This window comes from Nymphaea colorata, chromosome 1 (assembly GCF_008831285.2).
Source record: "Nymphaea colorata isolate Beijing-Zhang1983 chromosome 1, ASM883128v2, whole genome shotgun sequence".
In the NCBI taxonomy this organism is placed as follows: domain Eukaryota; kingdom Viridiplantae; phylum Streptophyta; class Magnoliopsida; order Nymphaeales; family Nymphaeaceae; genus Nymphaea; species Nymphaea colorata.
The window spans coordinates 11,883,621-11,901,231 of record NC_045138.2 but is presented as its reverse complement, the minus strand read 5'-3'; the positions used below and the strand labels follow the sequence as shown (position 1 = coordinate 11,901,231).

The 17,611-nt window shown below is 37.7% G+C and overlaps 1 protein-coding gene across 3 annotated transcripts; it reads right to left on the bottom strand.

Annotated features, from left to right (window-relative positions):
• Nucleotides 1–413: 413 nt before the first annotated feature.
• Nucleotides 414–9,482, bottom strand: LOC116263979 (non-structural maintenance of chromosomes element 4 homolog A). 3 transcript variants are annotated; one of them, XM_031643841.2, is made up of 8 exons: nucleotides 9,245–9,482; nucleotides 8,703–8,856; nucleotides 8,532–8,612; nucleotides 6,452–6,698; nucleotides 4,805–4,895; nucleotides 4,036–4,252; nucleotides 3,868–3,959; nucleotides 414–1,089 (listed from the first exon to the last, which is right to left on the bottom strand). In XM_031643841.2, exons 2-8 carry the CDS (start codon nucleotides 8,842–8,844, stop codon nucleotides 1,000–1,002), a joined length of 960 nt encoding a protein of 319 aa, XP_031499701.1. In that variant the 5' UTR covers nucleotides 8,845–8,856; nucleotides 9,245–9,482; the 3' UTR covers nucleotides 414–999. The 3 variants fall into 3 exon arrangements, with proteins under 3 accessions (XP_031499701.1, XP_031499717.1, XP_031499709.1); XM_031643857.2 differs by having other exon boundaries at nucleotides 9,254–9,482; XM_031643849.2 differs by having other exon boundaries at nucleotides 8,703–9,482.
• Nucleotides 9,483–17,611: the final 8,129 nt, after the last annotated feature.

Below are 17,611 nucleotides of genomic sequence, written 5' to 3'. Positions count from 1 at the left end.
ACCCACAAAGCGCCGTGGGAATCAATACTTGGCAGAAATTCTGCTGCAAAACTGTAGTGGGGTTTCCGGAATCCTTTGTTGGCATACACTGCCCGATTTTATAAGCAGGGACAATGGTTCAGATAATTTCTTTCCCCCTGCAGTCAAGTGGGGCTCTACTGTGACTAAGCCGGTACGCCCTTACGAAAGCACAACCCCAATCATCATCAACCTTTTTAAGATCAAAGCACCACTCTTACAAGAACAACCATTCTACCATGAACCCTTCCAAGGTGGTATCACGGCACCATTATAGTAACACGTTGTACAGTATCCAGTCCCAGCGGCTGTTGAAGCATGTGTTAACAACAAATAATTAGACGAGAGATTCATGACATGTTGACAAGAAACTAGGAATTTTTTACAGAAGGCACTTACAAAATCAAAGCCTTCATCATTTTTTCAGAGAGCTGGCACAGTTATTGATGACTGAGTTGATTAAACGAACTTTTATGAGTATGTTGGTAATCCAAGATTAAAAACCTACGCAAGTTTCAGTCATACTACAGATTTACTTGCACTGTAAATGATGCAATACAAACTCTTGACTGAGGTCCTGCTTTGACAGTAGAGATGAAAAGAATATACAGGCAGTGGAAAGAAGTGTACAAAAGTGTAATGATAACCGGAGCAATACTAGAGATGCAAGCTCTCCGGTAGGAGACCAAATATCGCAGACTTGGCAAGGTAAGTATTTATGTTCAGAACTATCTACAGTTAAGGAAAGCAATAATTTTCCTCCCCTTTTGGCAAGATACCTGCAGGTGCTCACTACAAACTTTTGAGCAAAAGATGGATTCCGTTCATCAGGTAAAACCAATCTGAACATTCACAGCAGCACCAGCTCCAGTTCAGGAGAAAATTTGATGTTCCCCCCTTACAAAATGGTTTCTTCAGTGGCCTGACTATTTTTTTCTCGTACGCTTCTCCAGAAGTGGTAAGTATTGGTTGGGAACGTTTCTATCTCACATCATCAAGTGTTTCTGCCGCACTTGCCCTAGTTCTGCATGGCATTAATTCTTCCCCGATCCTAACTTGGTCCTTCATTAACTGGGAACGGAAATTAATCAATCAGATCCTCTCAATATCAACTGAATCAACATTTCAGTGTCATGTTCAAATTAACTGAAACCAATAATTTCAGCCTAATGAGCCCGTCAGATGGCATGGATAAAAAGGCACTAGAAATACAAGTTTCCGTTCTATGGAAAGAAGGCTAAGTAGTATTCTTACTGTCGTATGTTTGTAAATATCAATAAATAATTAAACAATTTCAGTCTATTACATTCCATTGCCTGAGCCCTGAAAAGAACAATAATCAACAGCAAAGGAACATTTTTTTCCTTTTTTGGCACATCTTAAACTCAAGTTTTAGAAAACTCTGAAATAAATGAAGCAGTTATACCGTGTTATATTCCTTTAAGATTGGCTAGGTCTAGAAGTTATCAGCGTGCTCAGTAAGGGACTGAGAAAAATTCAGTAAGGGACTGAGAAAAATAAGAATTTTTTGTTTAACTAATACTTGAAAATATTTATTAAGTAACTTTTGAGTAAGTAAAACAGAAATAGCCTGATGCAGGCCAAAGCATATCAGTTATGTGCATCAGGTTTTAGGGATTCCAATACAATTCCGAACAACAATGAACTCCCACCAACCGTAGAGCATGCAGAAATCAAAATAGCTCGCCAACAGACAACACCAATATATTTAATATGACTAAGCAAGGTTAAAGCCTCAGCAATATGCTCTTTCGATTGATCATTTTCAAGTCTCCAGTTTCAACGCACATAGAACAGCAGGATACATACAAGACTTCAACCAAACATAAGACTTTCTAGATGAAAACACTATATTTCATAAACCTAATTACTTTTATTCAAGCAGACCAACCAAATTAGTATGGCCAGCCCAAGCCTATTGGGTAGTAATGGAACTGTGACATGTGAAGGGGGGGGGGGGGGGGGTGGGTGGGGGGGGGGCAGGGAGGGAGACTAGTGCTTCTAGAACTAAAATATAAACAGATGACAGCAAAACAAGAGGCATATGACTCAAAAAGCATAACAGAAATAAGTTCTGAACATTTTCTATCTTTGAGAAGCAGATCTTCTAGTTCAGATTGTTAAAAACAATACTAAGATAAGATCACCTTGCAAATATTTACTTTTACCTCCTCTTAATTTCTAATAAATAAATTGAATTATGCAACTGCACTCATGCACATACAGATGCTATATAAATACGTAAGGAGTGGCTTGATCTGTTTTGGTTGGTGAGCTGAGTGATGTTGAAAAAGTTTTAAGAAACACAGAATCTGATTATCAGTTTATAACCAGATCTAATTTGTCTGTGTTGTTGATGAAATTTCTTTTGGATCAGAACTGGTTACCTTTAAATCAAACTTATACTCTTATTTTAATTATAGCATGCCGAATTCATGGATATCTCCTGCTCTCTAGATTATAGTCCAGAAGTTGGAAAGTACAAACGATGAAATTGGTGCAGCCATATATGCATTCTGTCATCAATAGAGACTTTTCTTTAGCCTGCTATGCTGGTTATATAATGTGGTTATATAACACATCAGAAGTCATATCAATCTGATCTCCTTGGTTCTGGCATGTTCTGTTGATTAATACCTGATTACTTGAAATAGGTGTAATCAGATGGGGGAGTGCTAGTTCTGGAGTTTACTTTTTTTCTATCATGGCAGATACCCATGATTGTGGCAGTGAAAAGAAGGCCGAAGTTGTTGGTGAATACAATGCCTTATAACCTCTTTTGCATATGGATCCTCTATAAATTAGATGATAAGAGTTATGCTAGATGGTCTCACTACATTTATGATGTCAATGCCTGGCCATCGATATTCTAGTGAAGCAAAGCATGCAGAAAAACCTGGAAAATATGCCATTTGGAAGAGGACAATTACATGGTTATGTATGGATGAAGAACCGAGCACACATGCACAGTGCACACGGACTTATTTATTATACGAATACAAAACAAATGTGGAATAATCATTGTGATACTTGTTCGCATGAGACAAATGTGAGTTGCATTTTACAAGTTGAGCAGAAAATTTATCAGTTGCAAAAAGGAGATCAGGCGTTAGCTCAACACTATGCCTCTGTCAAATCTGCCTTTGAAAGGTTGAATATTAATAAACCTTTATGCTGATAGACCTTAAATAGAAGTGCTACAACTTACTCCTAAGGCCCAGGTTGTTGAGTCAGAAGCAAAGTCTCCTACCTCTACCAACGAGAATATCACTCTCCACCATACAAAGTATGATGAGTTACGGTGCCACCGCTCTCTAGTGCTTCTCCCATGGCTAATGTTGCACGTTCTGTAGGTGGTGTCATAACTCGTAAAAATATAACAGACGAATTATACATGTGGATGCCTCTAGACATCTTTGCAGAAATTGACATAATTTTTCACCGATAAAGCCTTTTAAGGAACCCCATAATGTTGTGTTAGTTGTATTATTACTAAAGTGCTAACTTGTCAAATGATCTTTGACCATATATGTTGCACTTTTCATGATTTACTGACAAGAGGATTGTAGGAGGCCATAAAGAAAGTGGTATCTATCTTCTCAGCCAATTAAAGGGAGTGATGAATTCTGCTATGATGTCGCCTTCTAATCCTTTTTTAGTAGCATATTCAGTTCAGCCATCTTTATTTGCCCAAACTTCGTAAGAGTCATCAACCAAATTCCCCCTTCAGTTAAGCATATGTAATTTCACTGAAATTACATATAAGCACCCAAACTACACACACAAAGGGACAAGTTTCTCATAATCATAAGGGAGAAAGATATGTACCTTCCAATCCTTAAAGTCAAACCTAAGGACAAAATGGCTGTAAGAAACCTCCCCACTGGTGACCATGTTTGCAGCAGGAGCATTTCTTGGCACTGTCAATCACGAGATATTAATACTGAAGAACAAATTCAAAACAGCTTGTAACAGGAAGTAGTGGTAAATTCTTACACACAAAGTGATGATGATTGTCATCCAAAGCAATTTCAGCTCTACCATCTTTGACAAGAAATGATAATGCAAATATGTTCTCCACTGTCTCCGAGAAAGAGCTTCTGTTCAACACCAAATTCTCAAGGCGGACACGCCTTTGCTTCTTCAAGATATCAAACATGGTTAACATGTTCTTATCAGTGTCACTTTTCTGCTCTGCAACAGTCTCCTCCACCTGTGCCAGTTTTGCTGAATGAAATTTCAAAACTATAAAAAAGAGCTACAAATAGCATACACCATGCTACTCATTTCATATAGTAGCTCAGGGAAAACAAGCTTGAGATGCTGAGTTTGCAATAGAGATTCAGCACTAAATGACAAAAAGTGAGAAGGAATAACCTGATAATTACATAAAAGGATTATTATTAGAGGCAAGCCCTTTGGCACTTTCAATTGTATGATATATGGTACTCCTCGGCTCATAGAGACTTGGCAGATCATGCTGTTTTTTGTCATTTCTATGCTATCAAGTTCACTGTTTATGTTTAGCTTCCGTGGAGGCAAAACAAAGAGGAAGAGATACCTCTGGAATTTTAGCACTTAAGATGCCAAGAATTCTTGCTACTAATCATCTAATCATTCAACTTCAAGTATACATAAAGACCTTTAATACCTGACCATGCTGACAAAATCAAATTATGCCAAAGAAATACAGAATCAACCACACATATTTTGCACTACAAACATGACCCTGGTATTTGAAAACTGCAAATTAGATAAAACAAACCTCCTCTGGCCTTGTGCTGGTTGTGGGCCGTGTTCTTTTTCTATGAACTACAGCCTTTCGTTGCTTCAATTCCATATCCATCGGACCAAGCCTATCAAAATGAAGAACCAGGAAGATACTCAATTACCACAATAACAAGTAGTAGCACAAGTTCCTAAAAGATTAATTCTGAACATACAAAAGAAGGTAGTTTCGCTTCAAAGACATGCCTCACAGAACCTAGGAGCATCAGCAGGTTGAACTCAGGGTGAATAAAATGCCAAAATTCATACCAGACTTAAAGGTGATTATGGTATTTTTATGTCGGAAAATTTGACTAATCTAGATATACCAAGTCCACATCCACTGACTATCAACCAATCTGGATGTCACAAACATTCTTCTAAATTTTATGTGGACTAGATTGGTCAGAATAGATACAGGTCTGTGATGAAACCCATGTTCCCAAACTACAGATATCTAGATGACACTAATCAAAGCACCATGAGCATGTAAGACCATGGGTTGGAATTCCCCTATGTCACATAGGCACGGGTACGGGTACCGGTGCGAGTATGGACCATTTTCAAAAAATTTGGGTGCGGGGTACGGCCGTACACACATGCGGACATACATATATATATATATATATATATATATATATATATATATATATATATATATATGTCAAAAAAATTCAAAATGAATAACATATTCACAAAACACAGTATGGAAGTGATTAATATACAAATATATCAGCTTTCTTGATTCTCTGTCGCATCATCAAGATTAGAAGGAGCAATAGGTCACGCTTTTAAGATCTATTGACATCGCTATGGTTATAGCTCACACTATTATCGAAGAGTCAAGATGGATTTTCGAAACATTGTATGGAAGATTTTAAATGAAAAGTTGTGAGGAACTATGTACAAGAAAGGTTTAGAGTGAAAAAGAAAACAAGAAAAGAGAGGGGGATTTTTAATTTTCAACTCAAAAATTGGACAACTTTGGACTTGGTCAAAGTTGACCGAGTCCAAAAATGGACAAAAATGATCCCGAGTACGTTGACCGTACCCGATACTGCGTTGACCGCACCAAGGCCGTACCCGTACCATACGGGTACTCCTCCTTAAGATGAGTACCCGTGTGACATAGGAATTCCCTATCTATTTGAGATCGGGTCTGCTCTGATAAGCAATTTCATATAGCCTAGTGGATATTTGAAGCCCATGAAACCAGTTTGTATGTCCTAGATGCCAGTTTGTATGTCCTAGATGGCCAAAGGCCTTCATGATCCTTGTGCGCAAGCAAAGCATGCATTTGTACTGACAATGCAAAAATCTGGTGAAGCTGGAATATCCTACCCATCAAATCTCAAATTCATGCATAAAGCTAGCATGAGATATTTCAAACGCCTGTCCATTATGTCAAGTGTTGCCACTTTCTCTAGTGCTATGTAAGTGAGAATGTGGTGGCAAGTTTAAGACATGGAAAATATACAAGAGTAAATACAAAAACAGATAATGCAATAAAAGAGCACTGTAAATAGTGGACAAAGAAACAGTTAATGCAATAAACAAATCAGTACATGACCAAAGACAAAGCATCTGTCACTAAAAAAAAGAGCAGCTGCATCTACTCAAAGGAAATTTTCAAGACAACACTTACATGGTACACAACCCTGGAGCCCTCTTGAAAATATGAGAAACAGTGATACCAACTTCCTTCCATGATATGGAACTTTGAGCAATTTCTCCATGTATTGATCCATTTACTCTGAAGTCATTTAAGAGACTAGTTATAAAATCCGCAGGCGTAATTCCTTCATTATTCTGAGACTTAACAGAAGTCACCAGAGTGTTAGCAATGTCCAGAAGAGCCTCTGCATCTGCAACTTGCTCCCTGGGTTTCTGAACTGAAACACAGACAATTACAAATTCTCCAACATCTAGCCATTAACAAGAAAAAGGCAAAGAAGTGATACAAGATATAACAAAAAGATCCATGTTTGTTATTCTGAATATTTATTAGTTAAATGTATCCAAAGTTCCAAACACTACTCTCTATTAACTATTTTAAGAGGGCATAGGAGGGTTAAGAGAAATCATATGATGAAACCTCTGGCACATCAAGAAGGCAGTATATGCCTTTTCTAGAGAGCAAATAACATGACAGCATTGAAATGAATTAAGATTACACCAGCTTCCTTTTCGAAAACAAGAACCTACCAGCTATTTAAACCAGTGTTGTACGTATCGTACGATACGGGGCCGTATCGTATCGTTTGCAAAATACGATACGATACACCCCCTGTATCGCAAATGGGGGTGTATCGTACCTGTATCGTACGATACGTGCGATACGGGCCCCCGTATCGTACGATACGGTGTGATACGGCTCGTATCGTGCGATACGGCCCGTATCGTACGATACGGGCTGATTTCTAAAAAGGAGACTTGAACCCCATTTTTTCAAGTTTTTTTTATAAAAAGCCACCCCTTTCTCATTTCTAATCTATAGATTGTACCGTTTTAGAGGGAAATCATTGATTTCCATTGTGAAATCATCGATTTCCATTGTGAAATCATCGATTGTCACCGTGAAATCATCTATTAAACCATGGATTTGTGCATGGGTGGCTGATTCCCATTGAGAGGAAATGGTTTTTTTTTTAAACCATGAAGATAAAGATGAAAAAGAATGATATTGTTATGAATTTTGATGTCTATGAAGTATGAATGATGAACCGTGAACGTGTAAGTTTATAACATTTAGCAAAATAATAAGCCTATCATTATATCTAAAAGACTAAACCATGTTTCATATGAAGAATTTATTATTTTTAATTTTTTCTGATTTTTTTATGAATTTTTTGATTTTTTTTTAATTTTTTCTGATTTATTATTATTATTTTTTTAAAATTTACGATACGGTTACGATACGTTACGATACGGCGTATCTTAAAGCCCGACCGATACGCCTTACGATACGCTTTTTACAACATTGATTTAAACACAAAACATCAGCCATTAGAAATCACATCAGATACCAAACCTCTATAAATTAAATTTCTGAAGACCTAATCTGGGACAGAGTAGATTCTAATAATTATTGCATAGTATTCAATATATTTATGATAGCCTTATGGCTGCCTGATCTGTTTACTCACAGAAAATTGTTAAACACAGGGTCAGAGACAAACAAAAGATTTTTACTGCAAGAAAGAACAAAACATGAATGTTACTTGTTCCAACAGTGTAATGGTTGGAGCAACAACTTTCCGCAACCAGCCTTTATGCCAGCTTTTCTATTTTACTTTTCTGCTTTATTGGTATCCCAACCAGATCTAAGCAATAGAAGTTGACACTTGCTTCTAAAAGCTGACAGGAATGGAAAGGCCCCTAGACACTTCCTACGTCTCCACTAAAATGTGAAATTGTATTCATTCAACATTAAAATGTGATAGATGATGCTTCCATGTGACAACGGTCGGACCAGATGTTTAAATATGACATAAGGAAAGAATGAAAATGCTCAGAGAAACAGCATTTGTTTGACATTCTAAAGATCGCACCTCCTCTGCAACTAAAAATGTTCCTCTGAAATCATATCTAGAAATACAACCGTTGAATAATTGAAAGTAGCTTCATACACAATCAATCATTAACGGCTTTAAACGCTCCTCCTCCCAAAAGGTATAGAGATTAACTTACTGATCGGAGGAAGATCATTTAGAAATTTGGTATACCTAACTGGTGCAGGTTTTCAACTTCATTGATAATCGATTTGAACTTATCAGAATCTGCCTTAGAGATCTGTTCCCTTTCGTCTGCAGATTTAAGTAGCAAAATTGTTACAAGAAGCATAAGAAGGAAGTGAAAATCCAAAATAATTGCAACAGTAAAGAAGAAGAAATCACCATTGATTAAATTCTTGACGGCCAGATATCGCGACCGGAGAACACGCCTATCCGCACGACCGTGATTACCGGGGTCATCTGTTTCGGTTCCCTGACTTTGCGAGACACTGCCGTCCAACCCTTGCTTTTCGGTCTTCACCATTTCTTATCAAACCTGAAAAATCAGAATATACACGAAAAGCATAGAGACAATAAACCCCAAAAACCTTAAGGGGATTTTTCTTAATCGTTCCACTAAACCTAGAAGAAGATAAGACTGTTCGTATGGCTTCTGGAGTCTTCGCTCACAAGAATAACAGCAAATCTAGGCCAAAATTCATGCCATTCTGGAATGAATCTTGGCTTACACCATTCAAACAACTCACTCTCCCAAACAACAAACTGGTTTTCTTTTTTGACGCGTAGGAGCACCAACAACGTCAGAACCCACCAAGAAAAAAAAATAACAACAACAACAACAAAACTGTCCCCAACCAGAACTTTTCATTAACAAAACAAACATAGTTGACCAAAACTGCGCCAAGAATCGGAAGAGAAGTTACCCTACGTACTTGAATGCCAACAGCTCCAGAAATTTTTGCCTTCTATCTTCGAACAAAATTCAGCAGCAAAAGATTGGCCGGCAAAGTTGCACACAGTGTGAGTTCTCCTCCGACACTCTGTGAGAGTATGGGTGTGAGAGGGACAGAAGGAAACAGAGTGACCAAGATGGAGGGAAAATATCGGTCCCTTTGGAAGGGAAGTTTCGACTCTCGGACTCCTTTTGCTTTTGTCCACCTGTCAACTCTGGATGTTTTAGTCACAAACGCGGACGAGCCACGCTCAAGAATCCAGACGGACCCAAGGATAAACGGAGCGGGTGTTTTGTTTAGTCTTTTCTTTTTCTTTTTAATTTAAGGTCGGTGGTTAGTTTTCATTATTTATTTTTTTTAATTTAAATTTTTGAATTTTTTCACATTAAAAGTCTCTTGCTTCTATTCAAGTTTTTACTTCCAGCGTTTACAGAGCTTGCATGGAAACATATTATGGTACCAGTAAATAAGAATCGAGCAGTCCCCAAAAATACAAGCTACTAGGCAGATAATAGTGGTGGTTAGATAGTTGGACAACTCTGAAAAGCCAAAGTCACTGTCTCTCCACAATTTAATTATATGTGAGAAATTGTCAACTTATAATGATGAACTTAAAAACGTAATAGATGTGTCATTCTTTCAAGGATTACTTGAAGCGTGGCCACTAAAGTGTCTATTTTGGCTTTATATGAACATAGCTGCGGCAAATTTGCTTGGCTATGAGCTTTGGAGAATCTGTAATTCACCAACAGTTCTCTTTTTTGTTTTTTCTTAACTTTATTCCATTGGACCCTACAAATCTATGTAATTCACCAAAATTCATCCTTGGAAGCATTGTAGTGGCATTATAACTGTGGTACCGTTGCAAATTTATGTCATATTTAAATGCACAAGGCAGGAAATCAATGTTTGAGGTGCGCCTCTTGGTTATTTACTATTGCTGACTTCAAATTGCATAACATTATGTAGAAAGATGAAACTTTGATCTGATTGGCCAGACTTCGTGCTTCTTTCGTGGAATCTATGACACTTTTAGCTATGACTAGTTATTTTAATAAGTTTATTATGCTTAGTGGTTGAGAAATGCTTTTGCAGTGAGCAAAACATTTTTCTGAGGCCGAGCTTGCTTGGGAATTGGTAATTTCTGGTTGGAATTCGTAGAATATACTCGAAATTGTAAAATTCAATAGGATTTATTTGGATGAGCTGGAAACTTGCTTCATATGTGAAGATTTTTGCTTGCTTTCTACTATTGTGCTTTTACTTTTTTGGGTTATATGTATACAACAATGTCACATGGGTGCGGGTATGGTATGAGTTCGGGTATGTATGGTCGATTTTGAAAGTTATGGGTACACAGGTACGGTAAACTTTATATTCTCAAGAATGATAAAGTGAAAAAAAAAACATTAATAGTCTTATAATCTACGAAAAAAATCTCAAATTTAAAGAAAAATGAGAGAAAATATAGAATCTTAGTGGAAGGGAAAAATAAAAAATTAAAGAAAAAATTAAGTTTAAAAATATAATTTTAATTTTTTAAAAATGCAGCCATACCCAGCCGTACCTCGTACCCATGTCGCCGTACCCACATTCTGACATGTGGGCAAAACTGGTGTACTCGTGTCAACTGCAACACGAACAGGTTACCAAGTAATAGATGAATGTTGGGTGTTCAAATATGTGATCTGATTTTTTTTTTTTTTTTTTTTTGCTATGTTCTGAAATATGAGTAGGTTAAAATTAAGGTTTATCTTGCCAAAGGCGCGGACACCCTATTATTTGCCTTGGGCACCGGAAATGTGGCAAGCAAATTTTCTTCTATTGTGTTGTTTTATTGCATATATCCGTTATAGCTAATGGATTATATTGTTATTCTTTCCAATGGGGTGAAATTAACAATATTTTCCACCATTTCTTTTGTTGTATGCCTGCAGGAAAAGTTTGGAGATCAGTCTGAGCTTTAGCTCTAGCTTGGAAAAGGTGGTGCCGGGATCCGGGACCTCAGTTCATAAGTGTGTGGAGGTAGAGTGCCTATGACACTTGTCAAAGTTGGATGTATTATGAAAGCTAAATCGATAGGAGTATGTGGCACCTTTGGTTCTTTTAATGTATTAATGTTCTGTGTATTCAGCTGTTGTACATGTACACAATATTATTGTTATTTAAAAAAAACAAAATTTAATATCATCACTGACGTTAAAAGAAAAATGCATCAAAAGCGCTTATCTAAATACTGGCGCTATATTAGCGCCTGTGAACAACTAAATAGCGGCGCTATTGAGAACGTCACTGTGGAGACATCCCTAGCGGGAGGGTCAGTAAGCGCATATTTTTCTGGCGTTGAAACGGCGCCAGTGTAGCACGCAGCTCTGTCGTCACCACCATGTTCAATGGCGCGTCGTTCTTTTGCGTCATTGAAAACAGTAGTGGCGGTTGCAACTCTGGTGTGCACATAGCAGTTTTTCACTATCATCGAAGAAACCACCCACTCATAAACACCGGATTAGTGCAAAACCTACAATACAAAAAAATGATAAAAATGCCCTCATAAAAAAGTTTGATCTATGGAAATTATGGAAACCTATTAAGTGTGGATCAAGCTTTACATTGTGTCACATGGATCTCCTTTTCCTCAAAACTGAGTGACTTACATGGGGCGAGAAATTCTTGCCACCATCTTGTTCTTCATAAGAGACATTAGAACACTAGCTTTTAGGTCCTCGCCACATTAAATTCGTATGTAAATCCAGAATTTTCTATCATCATCAACTCTACTAGCTGCTAATGTCAACCATTTTTATTTTATGTCTGCTTGGACAGGATTCAGACCTGGATGTATGTTTTGTTATTTTCAAGTTACCGGATATCCACATTCGAATTACGATCCAAATGCTGCTGGAAAAAGTCCATAGCATACCCGAAGATGATTACTTTTAAATTCGAGTTTGGAATCCAAATTTCAAATTCACAACTTGTTATGGATCTAACTTTTAAATTTACAAATGAATCCGAGCTGCATTGTGATGCGTTAAGAACCAACTTTCAAAATATATGGTTATTCGATATAGAAAAAATTGCTAGCCATATCGTTGTTTATTCTCTGATCAATTCAGAACCAAATCTGCAACCGAATTTGATTAGAGGTCATTTCTTAAATCCAGATCATACCCGACTTCTTAATTGAATGTCCACTTTTTCTAATATCCAACTTTAACACATTAGTTGGATATTTTGATCCAAATCAAATCACCATGTTCAAATCCTGCTTTAAATTCAAATCTGAATTTGACTGCTTTAACTTCACATCCGAATCTGAACTGCATTATGATATGTTAGGAACCGACTTTTTGAAAATAGATGGATACTAGATACTTATATCATAAATCTAAATCCAATTGGATATTTATTCAAAACCAAGCTGAAGTAATTTGGTCAAAAGTTTCTCTCTCGAATGGTAGATTTCACTTTTTAAGTATTTGATTAATCTAATCTGACGGTGGGTGTTAACAAGATTTTGGGAATTCAAAATTAATATAATCTAACGGTGGGTGTTAACCAGATTCAGGAATTCAAAAATCGAACTTATCATGGAAAGAGGAAAGCGACGGTGACGTCTGATCCCCAAACCGCGCGAAGAGAGGATTCTGCCCGTTGAAGTCACCCCAAACCGCGCGAAGGAGAGGGAGAGTGTGTGTGTGTGTGAGTGTCAGAGAGACGTCGGTTTCCTTTTCGAGTTCATGGGCAAGAAAATTGATCACTATAAATGGGGGTTCGCTCGGTCCTCGTACTCGTGAAGAAGAAAGAAAAGAAACAGCGAGAAGAAGAAGAAGAAGAAAAAGAAGATGAAAGCGACGGTGACGATGAAGGAGAAGAAGAGAAGAAGCACGAGCAACGTGGGGAGCCTGCGGCTGCCGTCCGGGCGTAGCGCGGCGACCTTCGCCAGGCGGGGCAAGGGACTTCTGAAGAAGGCACGCGAGCTGTCCACCCTCGTTGGCATTGACGTTTGCGTCATCCTCCTTCCTCCTCCCGGCGAAGACGGCAGAGGTTCATCTTCGTCCCTTCCTTCACCGCCGCCTCTCACATGGCCTGAGGAGTCCTCCGACCTTCTCCGCATCATCCATCGCTTGGAGAGCGTCGGCGACGGCAAACGGCGCAATCATTCTTCCACATCATTTCCACCGCCCCCGTTGCTCACACGACCTGAGGAGCCCTCTGCCATGATCCATCCCTGCCAAAGCATCGACAAGCGGCAAAATCCTCAGAATTGCTCTTCCCCTCCGTCGTTCCTTTTAGAAGAGAACCACCGCCTAGAGCAGGAGCTCCAGCAGGTGAAGCGTCAGAATTTGGAGCTAGTTGCTCTGTCTCCTTCCTGCGGCTCCATCAGTAAGGACGTTGAGCCTTTGGTGGCGTTGGACTCTGCATTTGGTGATATTGATGAGAAAACCCAGTGGATGACGGAGGACAAGGAATTGTTTGAGTTTTTTGAATCTCTACCCCAAATTTTTGAATTCCTACCCCAAATTGAAGGAGAGAATAACAAGCCGATGGATACCGATCAACAGAAGAACCAGGTTGTGGATATTGGCCAGCCGCTGCTTTTGGACTTTCTTCCTCCCTCACCGATGACTTGCTCCGCCTCAGAGTGCTGGGACTTCTCCCTGCAGGATTATTGGGGAAAGAACTGACTAATGTAAATGTGATTCTTTCTGTTGTAGTGTCAACAAGTATTATTTGTCCGTTCTTTATTGACCCTTTTCTTCGTTGAAATGATGATCGTGATGGCAGTGATGTTCATCCTGGTCGTTTTTCTGTGCATCGAATGGATTTCCATATTATAAATGCGAATGCATCTTATGATTCAAAAGTCAGCTCCGCTTTCACTGAAAAGCATTTGACCTGCCCAAAAACTGAATCTCTAATCATGGACCCTCATATTGTTTGGTGAGAGGTTAAATTCTTTTTGACTCAGGGACAAGTGAACCCGCCATATCTCCCTCTTCAAATCGCCCGTTTATGGGATTATTCATTTTTTGCGTGTAGTTTCTGTTTGTTTGCGTTTTGGGGACGCCCTTCCACCGATGGCACCACAGGATTTCGCTTGGCTGCTCAGCCATCGAGGTTTTGGATGAGCAAAAACCTGCCGCTCATGCTCCTGCGCAACATATCCCCAACACCTGCCGCTCATGCTCCTGCTCATTTTTGTTCAGATTTGGGGCATTTGATTTTGCATTTCTAATGGGATGTGCGTGCGGAAGGAACAGGGAAGCCTATCGATTTTTTTTTTTTGGTGAAAAATGCATTTCTAATGATGTCGATTTATTTTTTTTTTCAATTCATCATCGTTTTGTTTCAAAATCCTTTTCCTTTTTATTTTTGCTGCCCCTGTGTTTCATAAATATTATGAGATCTTTGTTGGTCAAAGCTACTATAAATCAACATAAAATTTGCGACTAGAAATTACACTGCTACAAGGTGAAGCCATGCAAGCTGGTCTATTCAGAAACTTCATAAGTTAAAAGCAATATAATATTTGAGCTTCATAATTCTTATGCTTGTTCGGAAATCTATATATATATATATATATATAAACCCATTTACAAAATAAAGACATTTTTTGAAACTTGCAAGTTGCAACCTTCTAGGCAGTAAAATTTGGTTAACTGCAAACTGTAGACCTTAATTTGAAAACGATGTACTTTAAAATATATTTGTTAATTAGTTAAAAAATCTGCATGGATGAAGCTGTGTTGAATGTAGTTTTTGTTTGCCTGCAGCTAGCCCATTCGTGAGTTTGATCTAGTGCTTTTTTGAGCTGAACATATGCCAACTCGCAAGGGTCATATTTTTCATGTGAACCATGGTGACGATAAAGTGTTAGGATATCCTCTAGTTTGTTGTTAAAGTCCAACTGAAGAGAGCATTTCCAAGACCACGATGCACAAACATTTCTGAAATCCTATTTCTTACCATTCAAAATATTATTTAGTTGTATATATGTGTCTCATATCATCAGTGCTAACTTAATTTGTTTGTGTTGCTTGTTTATCTGTCTTTACTTTACTATATTTGTACCATTTGTCTCTTCTTGTTCTACCTCTGACAACATCTTATATGTATATAGCTCATGTGATCTCCATATGTCATTTGCCTCGTGTTTGTCATCTTTCTTCAACAACCGCTCATTCTGTTGCCATATACACCTTGCAACTATTTCATTTTCTTGCACATTATAGAGACATGTTTGTTGAGTCAATCAACATGGGGTATAGTTTTTTAATATTCTTGGTTTTCATGTTTTGCATAGGAAATTCAAGATCCAAGAAGTAGTTTGGGCACCTATGACTGCAAGGGGTTAAACTGGTTGAACCATCAATAGCTTGTGATGTAGGTGTTAAACTGACAAACTGTCACTGGATGAGGAACTTCACCATTGATCCTACGAGCAGGTTTTTGTTGTGAAGCTATCTAGATAAATCTTGAAGCTACTACTTTTGCAACCTCACCAAACTCAAGGTATGTTTGGACGGCCTTTTGGTTTGCTTTTTTGTCCAGCACAGAGCCTCCTCCCTAAAACAATTAACTATTGTAATATGTAATTAAAGTTGCATACTAGCATATTGTTTTCTTATGTTGCACTTTAAGAATTTGTCTGATCCAGCATACTTTCTTGTGTGATGCAAATGATGTTTCCAACATTTTAGGGGTAAATACAATTAGACATACAACTTGTTGAAGTTGGCAATCAAATCTATCCCAAATTAATGCATGCTGGGCCTTTTTTCAAAGGACAATTGGAGATAAATTTAGGTGATTTCACGTACCATCATAATTTTTGAAATACCCATGTAAACAAATTCATTTGATGTGGGATGTTTGTGTTATACATGTAGTTGATTTTGCTAGATGAAACCATAAACTTCAACTAATCAGATATGATGAGAGTTCGGAGGTAGTCGCATGAGTCACTAATTAATCACATTGTGGAAACGGGTGACCAAAAATATTTTCATGGTCTGCATAGTTTGGTATTCAAGTTTAATCTTGTAATATTCCAAAGTTTGATTTAGTTGGATCAAATTGTATTAATATATTGAAACAACTAGACTTCCTTTTTCGACTTGAACCTATCTCTCCAATTGAACTACCACTTGCACGAACTGGTTTTCGGCTTGTATTTGGTATGGAAGATGACAATTGCTAAAAATGGAAAACAACCAATTGATGTCAACTATTGTGTGCAATATGTTGCTTTCTAACAGTAGAAAACCATTGGTGCCCACTAACTCACATGCACAAAAAAAGTTTGTGTGGCTGCAAATTTGGTTTGATTGGATGGACTAATGTTGTATGTGATTTTGCAACAATCCATTGGATACATACAAAGAATTTGAGTGACAAATACTACCATTAATAGATTATATTATTCGAAATCAATAAATTTGAATTTCACATAGAAATGTTGAATGTTAAAATTTTAATTTGTAGTAAATAATGCACATACAAACATGCAATCTAGTTCAACTTTAATGCACATACAAAGCCATGACTGGAACTTAGATCGGCTCATAGCTGGGTCACTGCATTAAATTAACCTAGTGATTGGATTGGGTTGGGTCATAAATTTCATAATGCTTTCTTTCTACAAGTGATGAAGAAGGAAGTTTGTCGAGACTTCAAGTTCGATTTTTTCCATAGGTAAAACTGAATCACATATAATATGAATGCCTGTGTGATGTTCAGTATAGTTAGTGGTTACATGTCAAACAAGGCAATAACTTAAGGAGAAGATAGCTTATGTGTGCAATTATTTTCTACTCTTAAATTCATTAACAGTGAACATAACAACTGGTTACAGTAGGAAAAAAGCTGTTTTAGAAATATCACATATTGATATATATTTCACAATTCACAAAATAACAAACTTCAGTTTCTAGCAATACAAGACAAAAAATAACATGTAAGTAGCTGACAATCCTAGCCAACTGAAGTGAGTCCTAACTCATGATCCAATAAATGGATGACCCTAACTGACCCAGACAACTCATGAATTGGATCGCGAGTTTGCCAACTATGTCGTCAGTGCCACTGAACGAGAAATGTCACTTCACCCAATCATTGTCTCTGCTTACAGTAAACATTAAAAACTTTCTTCATTACCTAACAAGATTGTACATAGCTAGGGGCAGCACAAGTGCCTTTTTACGGTCTCCACCATAATTCTAGTTCTTAATCTGAAATGCTTACTTTCCTATACCATTTCCTGGTATCTACCACCATTTTTAATCCTAATCAGCGTTGCACTAGTTCACATATTGATTGATCAAGGCCCACTTG

Bases quoted from the DNA above. Each gene is read 5' to 3' on its own strand.
- LOC116263979 (XM_031643849.2), bottom strand. From the start codon at position 8,844: ATGGTGAAGACCGAAAAGCAAGGGTTGGACGGCAGTGTCTCGCAAAGT. The intron at 3,960-4,035 runs GTAAGAATTTAC...CGTGATTGACAG, and splicing joins CAATCATCATCACTTTGTGT to TGCCAAGAAATGCTCCTGCT. The intron at 1,090-3,867 runs GTACATATCTTT...TTCCGTTCCCAG, and splicing joins TTGACTTTAAGGATTGGAAG to TTAATGAAGGACCAAGTTAG.